Source organism: Ambystoma mexicanum, chromosome 14 (genome assembly GCF_040938575.1).
Source record: "Ambystoma mexicanum isolate Mex_15411 chromosome 14, UKY_AmexF1_1, whole genome shotgun sequence".
NCBI lineage: Eukaryota > Metazoa > Chordata > Amphibia > Caudata > Ambystomatidae > Ambystoma > Ambystoma mexicanum.
The window spans coordinates 22,756,538-22,776,118 of NC_090940.1; the positions used below are offsets into that span (position 1 = coordinate 22,756,538).

General features: G+C 49.7%; 1 protein-coding gene across 1 annotated transcript in view; it reads right to left on the reverse strand.

Annotated features, from left to right (window-relative positions):
• Positions 1-18,777, reverse strand: part of LOC138527149 (fap1 adhesin-like) — a 127,036-nt gene extending 108,259 nt beyond the window's left edge. The window contains exon 1 of the mRNA XM_069638256.1: positions 18,504-18,777. Within this exon, the coding sequence (XP_069494357.1) occupies positions 18,504-18,777 (274 nt within the window). The remainder of the gene's footprint in view (positions 1-18,503) is intronic.
• Between the last annotated feature and the right edge of the window lie 804 nt (positions 18,778-19,581).

Below are 19,581 nucleotides of genomic sequence, written 5' to 3' on the forward strand. Positions count from 1 at the left end.
ACAAGGGAACTTCCCCTCATTCTCACATGACCAGGCTGCCTGCTACCCATTAAAGGAGACCAGTACCACTACAAGGGAACTTTCCTTCATTTTCACATGACCAGGCTACCTGCTACCCATTAAAGGGGACCAATACCACTACAAGGGAACTATCCTTCATTCTCACATGACCAGGCTGCCTGCTACCCAGCAAAGAGGACCAGTACCACTACAAGGAAACTTCCCCTCATTCTCACATGACCAGGCTGCCTGCTACCCACCAAAGTGGACCAGTACCACTACAAGGGAACTTTCCTTCATTCTCACATGACCAGACTGTCTGCTACCCACCAAAGAGGACCAGTACCACTACAAGGGAACTTTCCTTCATTCTCACATGACCAGGCTGCCTGCTCCCCATTAAAGGGTACCAATACCACTACAAGGGAACTATCCTTCATTCTCACATGACCAGGCTGTCTGCTACCCACCAATGAAGACCAGTACCACTACAAGGGAACTTCCCCTCATTCTCACATGACCAGGCTGCCTGCTACCCATTAAAGGCGACCAATACCACTACAAGGAAACTTTCCTTAATTCTCACATGACCAGGATGCCTGCTACCCACCAAAGAGGACCAGTACCACTACAAGGGAACTTCCCCTCATTCTCACATGACCAGGCTGCCTGCTCCCCATTAAAGGGGACCAATACCACTATAAGGGAACTATCCTTCATTCTCACATGCCCAGGCTGCCTGCTCCCCATTAAAGGGGACCAATACCACTACAAGGGAACTATCCTTCATTCTCACATGACCAGGCTGCCTGCTCCCCATGAAAGGGGACCAATACCACTACAAGGGAATTATCCATCATTCTCACATGACCAGGCTGTCTGCTACCCACCAATGAAGACCAGTACCACTACAAGGGAACTTCCCCTCATTCTCACATGACCAGGCTGCCTGCTACCCAATAAAGGAGACCAGTACCACTACAAGGGAACTTTCCTTCATTATCACATGACCAGGCTGCCTGCTACCCACGAAAGAGGACCAGTACCACTACAAGGGAACTTCCCCTCATTCTCACATGACCAGGGTGCCTGATACCCAATGAAGGAGACCAGTACCACTACAAGGGAACTTTCCTTCATTATCACATGACCAGGCTGCCTGCTACCCACCAAAGAGGACCAGTACCACTACAAGGGAACTTTCCTTTATTCTCACATGACCAGGCTGCCTGCTACCCAATAAAGGGGACCAGTACCACTACAAGAGAACTTCCCCTCATTCTCACATGACCAGGGTGCCTGCTACCCACCAAAGAGGACCAGTACCACTACAAGGGAACTGTCCTTCATTATCACATGACCAGGCTGCCTGCTACCCACCAAAGAGGACCAGTACCACTACAAGGGAACTTTCCTTCATTCTCACATGACCAGGCTGCCTGCTACCCACCAAAGAGGAGCAGTACCACTACAAGGGAACTTCCCCTCATTCTCACATGACCAGGCTGCCTGCTACCCAATGAAGGAGACCAGTACCAATACAAGGGAACTTTCCCTCATTATCACATGACCAGGCTGCCTGCTACCCACCAAAGAGGACCAGTACCACTACAAGGGAACTTTCCTTCATTCTCACATGACCAGGCTGCCTGCTACCCAATAAAGGGGACCAGTACCACTACAAGGGAACTTCCCCTCATTCTCACATGACCAGGCTGCCTGCTACCCAATAAAGCAGACCAGTACCACTACAAGGGAACTATCCTTCATTCTCACATGACCAGGCTGCCTGCTCCCCATTAAAGGGGACCAATACCACTACAAGGGAACTATCCTTCATTTTCACATGAACAGGCTGCCTGCTACCCAATAAAGGGGACCAGTACCACTACAAAGGAACTTTCCTTCATTCTCACATGACCAGGCTGCCTGCTACCCAATGAAGGAGACCAGTACCACTACAAGGGAACTTTCCTTCATTATCACATGACCAGGCTGCCTGCTACCCACCAAAGAGGACCAGTACCACTACAAGGGAACTTTCCTTCATTCTCACATGACCAGGCTGCCTGCTACCCAATAAAGGGACCCGTACCACTACAAGGGAGCTTTCCTTCATTCTCACATGACCAGGCTGCCTGCTACCCAATAAAGGGGACCAGTACTACTACACGTACTCCCTTCCATCTCTCTGCTCTCTCCCTCCATGGTTCTCTCCATCCATCCAATTTACTCTAACTGCTACTCTATCATCTATCCTACCGCTCTTGAAGCCTGGAAGGAAAAAGCCCAAAAAGATCTCCCAGTCTCCAATGCAGGCCTGCCCATCGCTGACACCTATGTCGATGCTTCCTCCAAGCAGACTGTCACTCACATCCTCTTTATCTCCCCATCCCTATGGACTCCCAACATGGTCTCTGTCCTCTCCCATTTCTCTTCTTCACCCATTCATGGTGGCACCAGATGGGAAGTACTTTTGGCATGCTTCCCATCCTCTAGATGAATCATTAATGTCTATTTGAATGACACTGTCATGGCCCAGGGCTCTCAGCCCAACCTCCTCCTTCTTAATAGGCGTCTTCCATCTCGCATAAACTTCTTCCCTTCTCCTGCTACCCATTAAAGGCGACCAATACCACTACAAGGGAACTATCCTTTATTCTCACATGACCAGGCTGCCTGCTACCCACCAAAGAGGACCAGTACCACTACAAGGGAAATTCCCCTCATTCTCACATGACCAGGCTGCCTGCTCCCCATTAAAAGGGACCAATACCACTATAAGGGAACTATCCTTCATTCTCACATGACCAGGCTGCCTGCTCCCCATTAAAGGGGACCAATTCCACTACAATGGAACTATCCTTCATTCTCACATGACCAGGCTGCCTGCTCCCCATTAAAGGGGACCAATAACACTACAAGGGAACTTTCCTTCATTCTCACATGACCAGGCTGCCTGCTACCCATTAAAGGCGACCAATACCACTACAAGGGAACTATCCTTCATTCTCACATGACCAGGCTGCCTGCTACCCACCAAAGAGGACCAGTACCACTACAAGGGAACTTCCCCTCATTCTCACATGACCAGGCTGCCTGCTACCCAATAAAGGAGACCAGTACCACTACAAGGGAACTTTCCTTCATTCTCACATGACCAGGCTGCCTGCTACACAATAAAGGAGACCAATACCACTACAAGGGAACTATCCTTCATTCTCACATGACCAGGCTGCCTGCTCCCCATTAAAGGGGACCAATACCACTACAAGGGAACTATCCTTCATTCTCACATGACCAGGCCGCCTGCTCCCCATTAAAGGGGACCAATACCACTACAAGGGAACTATCCTTCATTCTCACATGTCCAGGCCGCCTGCTCCCCATTAAAGGGGACCAATACCACTACAAGGGAACTATCCTTCATTCTCACATGACCAGGCCGCCTGCTCCCCATTAAAGGGGACCAATACCACTACAAGGGAACTATCCTTCATTATCACATGACCAGGCTGCCTGCTACCCACCAAAGAGGACCAGTACCACTACAAGGGAACTTTCCTTTATTCTCACATGACCAGGCTGCCTGCTACCCAATAAAGGGGACCAGTACCACTACAAAGGAACTTTCCCTCATTCTCACATGGCCAGGCTGCCTGCTACCCAATAAAGGAGACCGGTACCACTACAAGGGAACTTTCCTTCATTATCACATGACCAGGCTGCCTGCTACCCACCAAAGAGGACCAGTACCACTACAAGGGAACTTTCCTTCATTCTCACATGACCAGGCTGCATGCTACCCAATAAAGGGGACCAGTACCACTACAAGGGAACTTCCCCTCATTCTCACATGACCAGGCTACCTGCTACCCAATAAAGGAGACCAGTACCACTACAAGGGAACTATCCTTCATTCTCACATGACCAGGCTGCCTGATCCCCATTAAATGGGACCAGTACCACTACAAGGGAACGTCCCCTCATTCTCACATGACCAGGCTGCCTGCTACCCAATAAAGGAGACCAGTACCACTACAAGGGAACTTTCCTTCATTCTCACATGACCAGGCTGCCTGCTACCCATTAAAGGGGACCAATACCACTACAAGGGAACTATCCTTCATTCTCACATGACCAGGCTGCCTGCTACCCACCAAAGAGGACCAGTACCAATACAAGGGAACTTCCCCTCATTCTCACATGACCAGGCTGCCTGCTACTGATTAAAGGAGACCAGTACCACTACAAGGGAACGTTCCTTCATTCTCACATGACCAGGCTGCCTGCTACCCATTAAAGGGGACCAATACCACTACAAGGGAACTATCCTTCATTCTCACATGACCAGGCTGCCTGCTACCCACCAAAGAGGACCAGTACCAATACAAGGGAACTTCCCCTCATTCTCACATGACCAGGCTACCTGCTACCCAATAAAGGAGACCAGTACCACTACAAGGGAACTATCCTTCATTCTCACATGACCAGGCTGCCTGATCCCCATTAAATGGGACCAGTACCACTACAAGGGAACGTCCCCTCATTCTCACATGACCAGGCTGCCTGCTACCCAATAAAGGAGACCAGTACCACTACAAGGGAACTTTCCTTCATTCTCACATGACCAGGCTGCCTGCTACCCATTAAAGGGGACCAATACCACTACAAGGGAACTATCCTTCATTCTCACATGACCAGGCTGCCTGCTACCCACCAAAGAGGACCAGTACCACTACAAGGGAACTTCCCCTCATTCTCACATGACCAGGCTGCCTGCTACCCTCCAAAGTGGACCAGTACCACTACAAGGGAACGTTCCTTCATTCTCACATGACCAGGCTGCCTGCTACCCAATAAAGGGGACCAGTACCACTACAAGGGAACTTCCCCTCATTCTCACATGACCAGGCTGCCTGCTACCCAATACAGCAGACCAGTACCACTACAAGGGAACTATCCTTCATTCTCACATGACCAGGCTGCCTGATCCCCATTAAAGGGGACCAATACCACTACAAGGGAACTATCCTTCATTCTCACATGAACAGGCTGCCTGCTACCCAATAAAGGGGACCAGTACCACTACAAGGGAACTTTCCTTCATTCTCACATGACCAGGCTGCCTGCTACCCAATGAAAGAGACCAGTACCACTACAAGGGAACTTTCCTTCATTATCACATGACCAGGCTGCCTGCTACCCACCAAAGAGGACCAGTACCACTACAAGGGAACTTTCCTTCATTCTCACATGACCAGGCTGCCTGCTACCCAATAAAGGGGACCCGTACCACTACAAGGGAGCTTTCCTTCATTCTCACATGACCAGGCTGCCTGCTACCCAATAAAGGGGACCAGTACTACTACATGTACTCCCTTCCATCTCTCTGCTCTCTCCCTCCATGGTTCTCTCCATCCATCCAATTTACTCTAACTGCTACTCTATCATCTATCCTACCGCTCTTGAAGCCTGGAAGGAAAAAGCCCAAAAAGATCTCCCAGTCTCCAATGCAGGCCTGCCCATCGCTGACACCTATGTCGATGCTTCCTCCAAGCAGACTGTCACTCACATCCTCTTTATCTCCCCATCCCTATGGACTCCCAACATGGTCTCTGTCCTCTCCCATTTCTCTTCTTCACCCATTCATGGTGGCACCAGATGGGAAGTACTTTTGGCATGCTTCCCATCCTCTAGATGAATCATTAATGTCTATTTGAATGACACTGTCATGGCCCAGGGCTCTCAGCCCAACCTCCTCCTTCTTGATAGGCGTCTTCCATCTCTCATAAACTTCTTCCCTTCTCCTGCTACCCATTAAAGGCGACCAATACCACTACAAGGGAACTATCCTTTATTCTCACATGACCAGGCTGCCTGCTACCCACCAAAGAGGACCAGTACCACTACAAGGGAACTTCCCCTCATTCTCACATGACCAGGCTGCCTGCTCCCCATTAAAAGGGACCAATACCACTATAAGGGAACTATCCTTCATTCTCACATGACCAGGCTGCCTGCTCCCCATTAAAGGGGACCAATTCCACTACAAGGGAACTATCCTTCATTCTCACATGACCAGGCTGATTGTTCCCCATTAAAGGGGACCAATAACACTACAAGGGAACTTTCCTTCATTCTCACATGACCAGGCTGCCTGCTACCCATTAAAGGCGACCAATACCACTACAAGGGAACTATCCTTCATTCTCACATGACCAGGCTGCCTGCTACCCACCAAAGAGGACCAGTACCACTACAAGGGAACTTCCCCTCATTCTCACATGACCAGGCTGCCTGCTACCCAATAAAGGAGACCAGTACCACTACAAGGGAACTTTCCTTCATTCTCACATGACCAGGCTGCCTGCTACCCAATAAAGGAGACCAATACCACTACAAGGGAACTATCCTTCATTCTCACATGACCAGGCTGCCTGCTCCCCATTAAAGGGGACCAATACCACTACAAGGGAACTATCCTTCATTCTCAAATGACCAGGCTGCCTGCTCCCCATTAAAGGGGACCAATACCACTACAAGGGAACTATCCTTCATTATCACATGACCAGGCTGCCTGCTACCCACCAAAGAGGACCAGTACCACTACAAGGGAACTTTCCTTTATTCTCACATGACCAGGCTGCCTGCTACCCAATAAAGGGGACCAGTACCACTACAAGCGAACTTTCCCTCATTCTCACATGACCAGGCTGCCTGCTACCCAATAAAGGAGACCAGTACCACTACAAGGGAACTTTCCTTCATTATCACATGACCAGGCTGCCTGCTACCCACCAAAGAGGAACAGTACCACTACAAGGGAACTTTCCTTCATTCTCACATGACCAGGCTGCATGCTACCCAATAAAGGGGACCGTACCACTACAAGGGAACTTCCCCTCATTCTCACATGACCAGGCTACCTGCTACCCAATAAAGGAGACCAGTACCACTACAAGGGAACTATCCTTCATTCTCACATGACCAGGCTGCCTGATCCCCATTAAATGGGACTAGTACCACTAAAAGGGAACTTCCCCTCATTCTCACATGACCAGGCTGCCTGCTACCCAATAAAGGAGACCAGTACCACTACAAGGGAACTTTCCTTCATTCTCACATGACCACGCTGCCTGCTACCCATTAAAGGGGACCAATACCACTACAAGGGAACTATCCTTCATTCTCACATGACCAGGCTGCCTGCTACCCACCAAAGAGGACCAGTACCAATACAAGGGAACTTCCCCTCATTCTCACATGACCAGGCTGCCTGCTACCCATTAAAGGAGACCAGTACCACTACAAGGGAACTTTCCTTAATTTTCACATGACCAGGCTACCTGCTACCCATTAAAGGTGACCAATACCACTACAAGGGAACTATCCTTCATTCTCACATGACCAGGCTGCCTGCTACCCACCAAAGAGGACCAGTACCACTACAAGGGAACTTCCCCTCATTCTCACATGACCAGGCTGCCTGCTACCCACCAAAGTGGACCAGTACCACTACCAGGGAACTTTCCTTCATTCTCACATGACCAGACGGTCTGCTACCCACCAAAGAGGACCAGTACCACTACAAGGGAACTTTCCTTCATTCTCACATGACCAGGCTGTCTGCTACCCATCAGAGAGGACCAGTACCACTACAAGGGAACTTTCCTTCATTCTCACATGACCAGGCCGTCTGCTACCCATCAAAGAGGACCAGTACCACTACAAGGGAACTTTCCTTCATTCTCACATGACGAGGCTGCCTGATACCCATTAAAGGCGACCAATACCACTACAAGGGAACTATCCTTCATTCTCACATGACCAGGCGGCCTGCTACCCACCAAAGAGGACCAGTACCACTACAAGGGAACTTCCCCTCATTCTCACATGACCAGGCTGCCTGCTCCCCATTAAAGGGGACCAATACCACTATAAGGGAACTTTCCTTAATTCTCACATGACCAGGCTGCCTGCTACCCAATAAAGGAGACCAGTACCACTACAAGGGAACTATCCTTCATTCCCACATGGCCAGGCTGCCTGCTACCCACCAAAGAGGACCAGTACCACTACAAGGGAACTTCCCATCATTCTCACATGACCAGGCTGCCTGCTACCCAATAAAGGAGACCCGTACCACTACAAGGGAACTTTCCTTCATTATCACATGACCAGGCTGCCTGCTACCCACCAAAGAGGACCAGTACCACTACAAGGGAATTTCCCCTCATTCTCACATGACCAGGGTGCCTGATACCCAATGAAGGAGACCAGTACCACTACAAGGGAACTTTCCTTCATTATCACATGACCAGGCTGCCTGCTACCCACCAAAGAGGACCAGTACCACTACAAGGGAACTTTCCTTTATTCTCACATGACCAGGCTGCCTGCTACCCACCAAAGAGGACCAGTACCACTACAAGGGAACTTTCCTTTATTCTCACATGACCAGGCTGCCTGCTACCCACCAAAAAGGACCAGTACCACTACAAGGGAACTTTCCTTCATTCACACATGACCAGGCTGCCTGCTACCCAATAAAGGGGACCAGTACCACTACAAGAGAACTTCCCCTCATTCTCACATGACCAGGCTGCCTGCTCCCCATTAAAGGGGACCAATACCACTACAAGGGAACTATCCTTCATTCTCAAATGACCAGGCTGCCTGCTCCCCATTAAAGGGGACCAATACCACTACAAGGGAACTATCCTTCATTATCACATGACCAGGCTGCCTGCTACCCACCAAAGAGGACCAGTACCACTACAAGCGAACTTTCCTTTATTCTCACATGACCAGGCTGCCTGCTACCCAATAAAGGGGACCAGTACCACTACAAGGGAACTTTCCATCATTCTCACATGACCAGGCTGCCTGCTACCCAATAAAGGAGACCAGTACCACTACAAGGGAACTTTCCTTCATTATCACATGACCAGGCTGCCTGCTACCCACCAAAGAGGAACAGTACCACTACAAGGGAACTTTCCTTCATTCTCACATGACCAGGCTGCATGCTACCCAATAAAGGGGACCGTACCACTACAAGGGAACTTCCCCTCATTCTCACATGACCAGGCTACCTGCTACCCAATAAAGGAGACCAGTACCACTACAAGGGAACTATCCTTCATTCTCACATGACCAGGCTGCCTGATCCCCATTAAATGGGACTAGTACCACTACAAGGGAACTTCCCCTCATTCTCACATGACCAGGCTGCCTGCTACCCAATAAAGGAGACCAGTACCACTACAAGGGAACTTTCCTTCATTCTCACATGACCACGCTGCCTGCTACCCATTAAAGGGGACCAATACCACTACAAGGGAACTATCCTTCATTCTCACATGACCAGGCTGCCTGCTACCCACCAAAGAGGACCAGTACCAATACAAGGGAACTTCCCCTCATTCTCACATGACCAGGCTGCCTGCTACCCATTAAAGGAGACCAGTACCACTACAAGGGAACTTTCCTTAATTTTCACATGACCAGGCTACCTGCTACCCATTAAAGGTGACCAATACCACTACAAGGGAACTATCCTTCATTCTCACATGACCAGGCTGCCTGCTACCCACCAAAGAGGACCAGTACCACTACAAGGGAACTTCCCCTCATTCTCACATGACCAGGCTGCCTGCTACCCACCAAAGTGGACCAGTACCACTACCAGGGAACTTTCCTTCATTCTCACATGACCAGACTGTCTGCTACCCACCAAAGAGGACCAGTACCACTACAAGGGAACTTTCCTTCATTCTCACATGACCAGGCTGTCTGCTACCCATCAAAGAGGACCAGTACCACTACAAGGGAACTTTCCTTCATTCTCACATGACCAGGCCGTCTGCTACCCATCAAAGAGGACCAGTACCACTACAAGGGAACTTTCCTTCATTCTCACATGACGAGGCTGCCTGATACCCATTAAAGGCGACCAATACCACTACAAGGGAACTATCCTTCATTCTCACATGACCAGGCGGCCTGCTACCCACCAAAGAGGACCAGTACCACTACAAGGGAACTTCCCCTCATTCTCACATGACCAGGCTGCCTGCTCCCCATTAAAGGGGACCAATACCACTATAAGGGAACTATCCTTCATTCTCACATGACCAGGCTGCCTGCTCCCCATTAAAGGGGACCAATACCACTACAAGGGAACTATCCTTCATTCTCACATGACCAGGCTGCCTGCTACCCAATAAAGGAGACCAGTACCACTACAAGGGAACTTTCCTTAATTCTCACATGACCAGGCTGCCTGCTACCCAATAAAGGAGACCAGTACCACTACAAGGGAACTATCCTTCATTCCCACATGGCCAGGCTGCCTGCTACCCACCAAAGAGGACCAGTACCACTACAAGGGAACTTCCCATCATTCTCACATGACCAGGCTGCCTGCTACCCAATAAAGGAGACCCGTACCACTACAAGGGAACTTTCCTTCATTATCACATGACCAGGCTGCCTGCTACCCACCAAAGAGGACCAGTACCACTACAAGGGAATTTCCCCTCATTCTCACATGACCAGGGTGCCTGATACCCAATGAAGGAGACCAGTACCACTACAAGGGAACTTTCCTTCATTATCACATGACCAGGCTGCCTGCTACCCACCAAAGAGGACCAGTACCACTACAAGGGAACTTTCCTTTATTCTCACATGACCAGGCTGCCTGCTACCCACCAAAAAGGACCAGTACCACTACAAGGGAACTTTCCTTCATTCACACATGACCAGGCTGCCTGCTACCCAATAAAGGGGACCAGTACCACTACAAGAGAACTTCCCCTCATTCTCACATGACCAGGCTGCCTGCTACCCAATGAAGGAGATCAGTACCACTACAAGGTAACTTTCCTTCATTATCACATGACCAGGGTGCCTGCTACCCACCAAAGAGGACCAGTACCACTACAAGGGAACTGTCCTTCATTATCACATGACCAGGCTGCCTGCTACCCACCAAAGAGGACCAGTACCACTACAAGGGAACTTTCCTTCATTCTCACATGACCAGGCTGCCTGCTGCCCACCAAAGAGGACCAGTACCACTACAAGGGAACTTCCCCTCATTCTCACATGACCAGGCTGCCTGCTACCCAATGAAGGAGACCAGTACCACTACAAGGGAACTTTCCCTCATTATCACATGACCAGGCTGCCTGCTACCCACCAAAGAGGACCAGTACCACTACAAGGGAACTTTCCTTCATTCTCACATGACCAGGCGGCCTGCTCCCCATTAAAGGGGACCAATACCACTACAAGGGAACTATCCTTCATTCTCACATGAACAGGCTGCCTGCTACCCAATAAAGGGGACCAGTACCACTACAAGGGAACTTTCCTTCATTCTCACATGACCAGGCTGCCTGCTACCCAATAAAGGGGACCCGTACCACTACAAGGGAGCTTTCCTTCATTCTCACATGACCAGGCTGCCTGCTACCCAATAAAGGGGACCAGTACTACTACACGTACTCCCTTCCATCTCTCTGCTCTCTCCCTCCATGGTTCTCTCCATCCATCCAATTTACTCTAACTGCTACTCTATCATCTATCCTACCTCTCTTGAAGCCTGGAAGGAAAAAGCCCAAAAATCTCCCAGTCTCCAATGCAGGCTTGCCCATCGCTGACACCTATGTCGATGCTTCCTCCAAGCAGACTGTCACTCACATCCTCTTTATCTCCCCATCCCTATGGACTCCCAACATGGTCTCTGTCCTCTCCCATTTCTCTTCTTCACCCATTCATGGTGGCACCAGATGGGAAGTACTTTTGGCATGCTTCCCATCCTCTAGATGAATCATTAATGTCTATTTGAATGACACTGTCATGGCCCAGGGCTCTCAGCCCAACCTCCTCCTTCTTGATAGGTGTCTTTCATCTCTCATAAACTTCTTCCCTTCTCCTGCCACTCCTCCATCTGCCACTCCTCCATCTGCCACCCCTCTTGCTCCACCGGCAAGCGTATCACATCCCGTACCCCTCTTCGGAAGGCCTCCAAAGGTGGCAACCAGCTTCAGATAGCTACCCTCAACTCTCGCTCTGCTGTTAAACACTCCTCTGATGTCTGTCTCCTTCTTGAAGACTTGGACCTTGACGTTCTCGCTCTCATTGAGATGTGGTTCACTGTCAGATTTGTCACTGTTTTGACACACTCCTCCCTGAGGGCCATAGGATCCTCTCTAAACCAGGCCTAACCGGTCTGGAGGCAGAGTGGCATTGATCTTCCTTCAATGGATCCCTGCTACTATCATTCCCACTCGGACCTACTTGTTGACTCTCAACACCATCTACAGGACCCCTGGTCCAGTCTCCCTCTTCCTCTTGGAGTAGTCTGACCTCACCTCTTCTCTTCTTGCCTCCACCTCCAAGATTCTCCTTCTCAGAGACTTCAATATTCACCTTGACTCTCCTAATTCAGGCACTGGACTCTTCTGCAACCTCTGTGACTTTCTTCCCCTCACCTTTCATCCCTCCGGTCCGACGCACTCAGTCAGACATACCTTGGATGCTCTCATGTCAGCCTGGCACTGGATTAGCTGACCTCATTCCTCTCTGATGACCTTCCCAGGTTCAACTGGGCCCTTTTCTCTCCCCTATCACACTCTCCACCTGCAGTGTCCCTCAAGGCTCTATCCTCTTGCCGGCTTTTCAACGTCTACCTTGGCCCTCTGGCCCACCTGATCTCCTCCTTCTCTCCTCACTTCCAGTGTTATGCAGATGACGCACAGCACTCCTTCAAGCTTCCCTCCCCTGCCTCCTCTTCTTCCTCTCTCATCCCTGACTGTCTGACTGCTATTCAGGCATGGTGTGCTGCCAATGATCTCTGCCTTGATTCCAGTAAGACTGAGATCCTTCTCATTGGGACCCCAGTACCCCCCTTCCCTCCTACCCTTTGGCAAGCCTATATAAGCCCCTTCCCCTCACCCTCTTGTGAGGCAAAAAACCTTGGTGTCATCTTTGACTCCTCTCTCTCCTTCTCTCCTCATATCACAGACCTTGCCAAGAAGGCCCACTATCAGCTGCACCTCCTCAGAGGCATTCTCCCTTTCCTCGCCTTCCCCCAGAAATGTAATGTCTCCAGTGCTCTGGTCTTCTTTAGGCTGGCTATTGCAACAGCCTCTTCCCTAACCTTCCTATATCTTCCCTTCGCCCCCTTCAGCTAATCCAGAATAGGACTGCAAGCCTTATCCTTGACCTCAAGAACAGGGATCACATCTCTCCAGCCCTAGAATCTCTCCACTGGCTCCCTGTTGCTGGTAGGGTCAAGTTCAAGACCCTCTGCATCGTCCACAAGGCTTTCTGGGGCCTGGGACCCTTCTACATCCAACTCTCTCTCCCTAAATACCTCCCTTCTACCTCCAACTCTGTGCAGATTAGACTGTTCTCTAAGCAGAGAGTGGGGGGGGGGGGTTAAATCTCTGTCCTTCACAGGAAACTCTAATGCCCCCTGCCCATCTCAGGCTTCATCCAGATCTCCTTAAATTCTGGAAGCTCCCCAAGACCCTCCTTTTCTCTTCCTCCTTCACTCTCCCCCTCCCCTGCAAACACCTCTATCTGCCGCAGTGGCTGGCTGCCTGGTTGCCTCTGAGTTCTACAGGGCTCCAGGCCTGCCCACCCAGTACACCCCCCTCCTCGTACTTAGCATGTGGACCCTCCCCCTTCACCCCATGCAATCCCTGGCACTTGTCCTCCTGGCCTCCCTTTGCACTTGCCTGGCCCCTGGGCCCTCCTCCCCCTCTACCTCTTCCCTTTTCTCACTTACACTCTCTTCTCTTTACCCTGCACTTCCCTTCCCACCATAGCACTCACATTTCGTCCTACCGACACCCCTCCACCTCGCACTTCTTGTCACTGCACTTGCACCATCCGAATGTCACAAGGCCTAATAGGACCGTAATTGTTTCTTTCTGCCTTGCCCCCCCCCTTTTGTCTTGTGGCTCCTTCAAACACCATTTGTTGTGGAGACGCCATACAAATATCCAGTAAAATAAAATAAAATAACTAAGGGGCAGCGGTACCACTCCAAGGGAACTTGCCCTCATTCTCACATGATCAGGCTGCCGGCTAACGATGAGGGGGGCCCCATTGCCACTTCAAAAGTGCCTTCTGTGGTGTCCACTGGACTAGGTGACACCCTTCGAGGGGGTGCCACAACCATCCAAAGAGAACCTCCCATCTGCCCCACTGGACCAAGCGCCAACCACTTCCCTCGGACGGGTTCAACTACCACTGCATCCCACTGAGTTGCCTGTCCTCGACTCCACCAGACCAATGCACTTGCTTCCCTCAACTGGAATTGCAGCCTATTGGATCAGCCTCCCTCATACCTACCATTAGCATCTTGGGGCATCACTGGCACTCCTGCAGAACCCTCCCTCATACCCACATGACCAGGGGGCTGCTGCCCATTGTTGGGGCTCCACTGGCACTCCTGGAGAGTCTTTCCTCATACCCACATGTCCAAGGGGTCTGCTACCCACTGAGGGGCTGGGCACCACTCCTGGAGAACCTTCCCGCATACTCACACGACCAGGAGGTCTGCTACCAATTGTTGGGGATCCACTGTCACTCCTGGAGAGTCTTTCCTCATAACCACATGTCCAAGGGGTCTGCTACCCACCAAGGGTCTGGGCACCACTCCTGGAGAACCTTCCCTCATACCCACATGCCCAGGGGGTCTGCTACCCACTGAGGGGCTGGGCACCACTCCTGGAGAACCTTCCCTCATACCCACATGATCAGGGGGCCTGCTACCCACTCAGGGGCTGGGCACCGTTCCTGGAGAACCTTCCCTATACCCACATGACCAGGGCGCCTGCTGCCCATTGTTGGGGCTCCACTGGCACTCCTGGAGAGTCTTTCCTCATACCCACATGTCCAAGGGGTCTGCTACCCACTGAGGGGCTGGGCACCACTCCTGGAGAACCTTCCCTCATACCCACATGCCCAGGAGGCCTCCTGCCACTGAGGGGCTGGGCACCACTAGCACTCCTGGAGAACCTTCCCTCATACCCACATGCCCAGGAGGCCTACTACCCATTGTGGTGGGGCACCACTAGGGCTCCCGGAGAACCTTCCCTCACACCCACCATTCACATCTCGGAACACCACTAGCACTCCTGGAGAACCTTCCTTCATACCCACAGGACCAGATGGCCCATGACCCATTGAGGGGCTGGACACCACTTCCATTCCTGGAGAACCTTTCCTCATACCCACATGGCCAGGTGGCCTGCTACCCATTGTTGGGGCACCACATGCACTCCTGGAGAACCTTCACTCAAAGCCACATGACAGGTGGCATGCTGCCCACTGAGGGGCACCACTAGCACGCCACATAAGACACATGCACACATGAAGAGTAAATAATCATTGAGGGCACCACGCTCCAGGTCACTCCGTCACCTTCTATTGGGCTCAGCAGTTCAGAATGATTCCTGCTAACCAGCGCGGGCCCTCCTCCGGCATGGGCCACGTGACAACTGCATGCTGCATGCCTGGTGAGTGATTCTTGTGCCCACTCTCTGCCCATTCCATGCACAATGATAAAGTGGGACAAGAAGATTAAACAGGGTGGAGAACCTTTTCCTTTTCACTGTGGGTGCAGAAATTCACCCAGCCAGAATATGAGCCCAACCACTCCCCAGGTTGGCACAATGCATTGTACAGCAGAAGGATTTGGAAACAAGTATCAGGATTTAAATAAATCTCTGAACAAGTAATATGCAATCTCTAACCAAAAAGGTGATGGGTGTAAGGTTTTGAATTAATCTGAACCACTGGCACCCTTCTGAGCAACCTTCCACAATACCGTTTTTTAGCCCATTTACGCCATTGCAAAAGGGGACCAGCCATATGCAAATCAGTCAGGTGTTGCCACCAATGGCCGCAGCCCAGACCGAACTGCTAGGCCATGTGCCCTCTGAATAGAAACACAAGCAACCGCAGACATGTTTTGTCCTTGTTGGGCCTCATCAGCGAGGTACATCTTGGTTCCCAATGGCGCAGCAAGCAAGGGCCCTACGCCTGTGAATAACCTCTCTCATTTAGGGAGACAAACTATAACCACATATGTAATGGGTGGAAGGTTTTGAATTAATCTGAGCCACTGTCACTGCTCTGGGCAACCATTCACACTACTGTTTTTAGCCCGTCTGTGCCATTGGAAAAGGGGTCCAGCCATATCAAAATCTGTCAGCTACCATCACCGATGGGAGCAGCCCAGCCTGAATTGCTAGGCCTGGTCCTCCATGCAACGAGGCCTTGTACCCATTGTGGAGGGGCACCACTAGCACTCCTTGATAACCTTCCCTTTAAAGTGGAAGTTCGCTCAGAAATGTTATTGGCCCAATCGATTGGGCAAATATTTTGAAGCATACATCGATAGATAGTCAAAAAAATTCCAATGCATACTACCTTAGTTTTTCTCACATTTACACATGAGAAACTGACGGGCTGCGGACCGGCATCTTGTGCTAAACTTAGCCGTTGATGCATCACCCTAACTTCAAGTGCCCTCGACGGCAGTAATTCAGATTATCCGTCCCTCCAGTTGACATCACTAGTCAAAAGCGATATGCTCCACCTATTCTCATGACCTTCTTGGACAGCATAGCCAAACGTACCCTGTCATCACCCATGTCATAACGTTACCGAATGCAAAACCAGGAAAATCAACACACACATACAGACACAGCCCAAAAGTTCTTTCTTTTCAAAAAAAGGAGAAAATAATGTATATTTTGAAGTCAATAGCAATAGTCGGAAACGTAACAAGTGCTTATATTTTTGACATTATGCACAAAATAGAAAATTACATGAATGAAAACATTGATAACGTTTGCCAATAGAAGTGATAGCTAACAAACATAGCATGCATTGCATTTTTCTATAACTGTCTACTTCCATTAAATATTGGCGACTGCTTTGATCCATTGATTAATCCCTGTATTTGCATTCTTTAGTCAAAGTTCGGTGTGGTTGAATATAATGCACTTATGTACCACCACCAATGTTTGATCGATGCACATTGGTGTTCTGTTAGTGAGAAGAAAGGAATCATTTCACCTTGAAATGCAAGACTTTTCCATCTGCACGTATTTAGACCATATAGGCAGGCATGTTACTCTTACTACTGCCATCGCAGAAGGACATTTTGGCACTGGATGATCATCCCAGAATATTGTTATTACAGATGCGTTGTCGATGGTTACTGTCCAATTCTGGTTGAAGAACCCATCCACGGGAAGATTGTATCCATGACAAACGCACATCGGCAGAATGTAGCTATGTAAATTTGGAAAAGCAAAGATATACTTCAGTACCCATTTAAAAAAATATACAAAGTACATACATATGTTAATTAACAATTTATGGCAAGATTTACATGTACGATGTCTAGACTTTGCATAAAATTGAACATTAATCGGGCAGATTGTTAATCATCACGCATAGAGCACACTTGCCAACCTCAGTCTCATACATATTATGCAAAACTATGCTTACATTATTGATGATTTTCCATTGTCCCTATGTGAAGATGAGCAAACGCCTCGAACGACGGATCTCAGTGATAGAAACGTAACTTTCTTATGTCCGGTTTCATTATACTGAATCTTATCAATTCCTTGTGGATATTAGACACATCATATCCTTAAAATTGTTGGTACGGGTGATTCAGGGACAAATAACAAAGAGATCCATTAGTGTGTGTTGTCAGCCAACCAAAGGTTTGTTTCTTTTTTAGGAAAAAATGCCACAAAAATTAAATATATTATTTTCTGCTTTCAATTGTAAGCTGTGTAGCAAAACGAATGAAATAGTTCAACTATTCCACATAGCAAAATATTTACTTCCATTTTAACGGTCTCAAGGCGCCCTGTGCCACACTGTTTTTTGGCTACTTCTACAGATGCGGCTAGGAGAGGTGCAGAACATGGACGCCACCGATTGCTGTGTGCTAATGGCCACACCCGGTCATGTGCTCTGGGCCTGTTATAGATGCCACATCGCGGCAGCCTTGGCGACTGTGGAATCGCTGGTGTAGGATCGCGGGCGTAATTTCCGCCATTGCGCTTCCCGGCACGGTTCCTCTCAGTGCCGTTCTAGACGTTGCACGCTTGCGAAGCCGGAGGTATAAATACCATCACTTCCTGCTTCTTACGCGTTGCAACATTTCCGGTTTTCTTCCGTGTTGCTGACGCTCCGTTTTATTCAGCTGCTTCCCCTGTGGGGGGTTTTCTTCGCTGTTTGTTTCCTTTTTATAAGGATTTCCTACCCTTTCTTGGCCCCTGTTGCTTCCTTTTTGTTTCCCTTCTCATTAATTTGTTCATATTATTCCTACCTGTTCCATTCTCTCTCTCTCTCTCTCTCTCTCTCTCTCTCTCTCTCTCTCTCTCTCTCTCTCTCTCTCATCCCTTTCCTTCTGGTTTACTAGTTTGCTTTTCCCCCTTGCCTACTTTCTTTGACCCTCAGCCCTTCTCCTTTGTCCTCCTGATTATCCGACCTGTTCCTGTCTTCCGGATTGTCTTGGTCCTTCCACTTGTACCTCTTTGGATTTACTGTTACCGACCTGTGCCTGCTGACTGGATTGTCTTGTCCTCCCCCTGGTACCTCCTTGGATCCGCTGACACCGACCTGCGCCTGCTTTCTGGACTGTCTTGCCTCGTCCTTGTGCCTACTTGTTGCTTCCTGTATTCGTTGCTGATGCAAGAGACACTTACCTCTTCCCATGCCTCCTTGTTGGAGCCTGTTTGGTCCGCACCGCTTACCATACCCATATCCGGGGAACTCCATCATCTTCTCCAGCGCACTCAAGCAAAGACATCAGGGGTTTTTTGTGCCTTTGGCTTTTTCCCCTATTTGGCACTCCCGGTGGGTCTACCCCCGTCGCCCTTATCCTAGAGGCACGGTGGCATCCTATCGAGGGCGTCTGTTTCTTCACAAAAAAAAGGAGAGATCTTCAATACGTCAGGAAGGCAAACTCAAGAAGAAGGTGGAAGGTGAGGAGTTGGGGAAGGGGGAAGAATCTGAATTATCGTCTGAAGTAGAGGACATATCTGATGTGTGTGACAGTTTGCAACGCCCACAAATAACCGAGATGGCTACCCCCCAGCAAGTACAGGAACTGGTGGCTGCCATTCAAAACCTCAACTTGGAGGTCCAGAACCTCAAGACAGCTAATGCCACACTACAACAAAGAATGACCGAGAGAGAACGACTCTCAGCTGATCTACCCCCACTCCCGTTGGTGTCTGGCAAATTGGATGGGTCGCCTAAACGGGTGAAAGAGTTCCTAGATGCATGCCATCTCCACTTTTCTTTCCGTCCACAGTCATTTGCTTCAGACCATGCCAAGGTAGGGTTTATGATCATCCACATGACGGGTAATGCCTTGGCTTGGGCCACCCCTTTGGTTAATCAACCTGATCCTGTGCTGCACAATTATGATGATTTCAAGACCCTACCGCAGCAGACTTTTTTGCGAACGGAAAGTACTTTTCTGGCATCGGAAGATCTTTTGGATATTCGACAGGG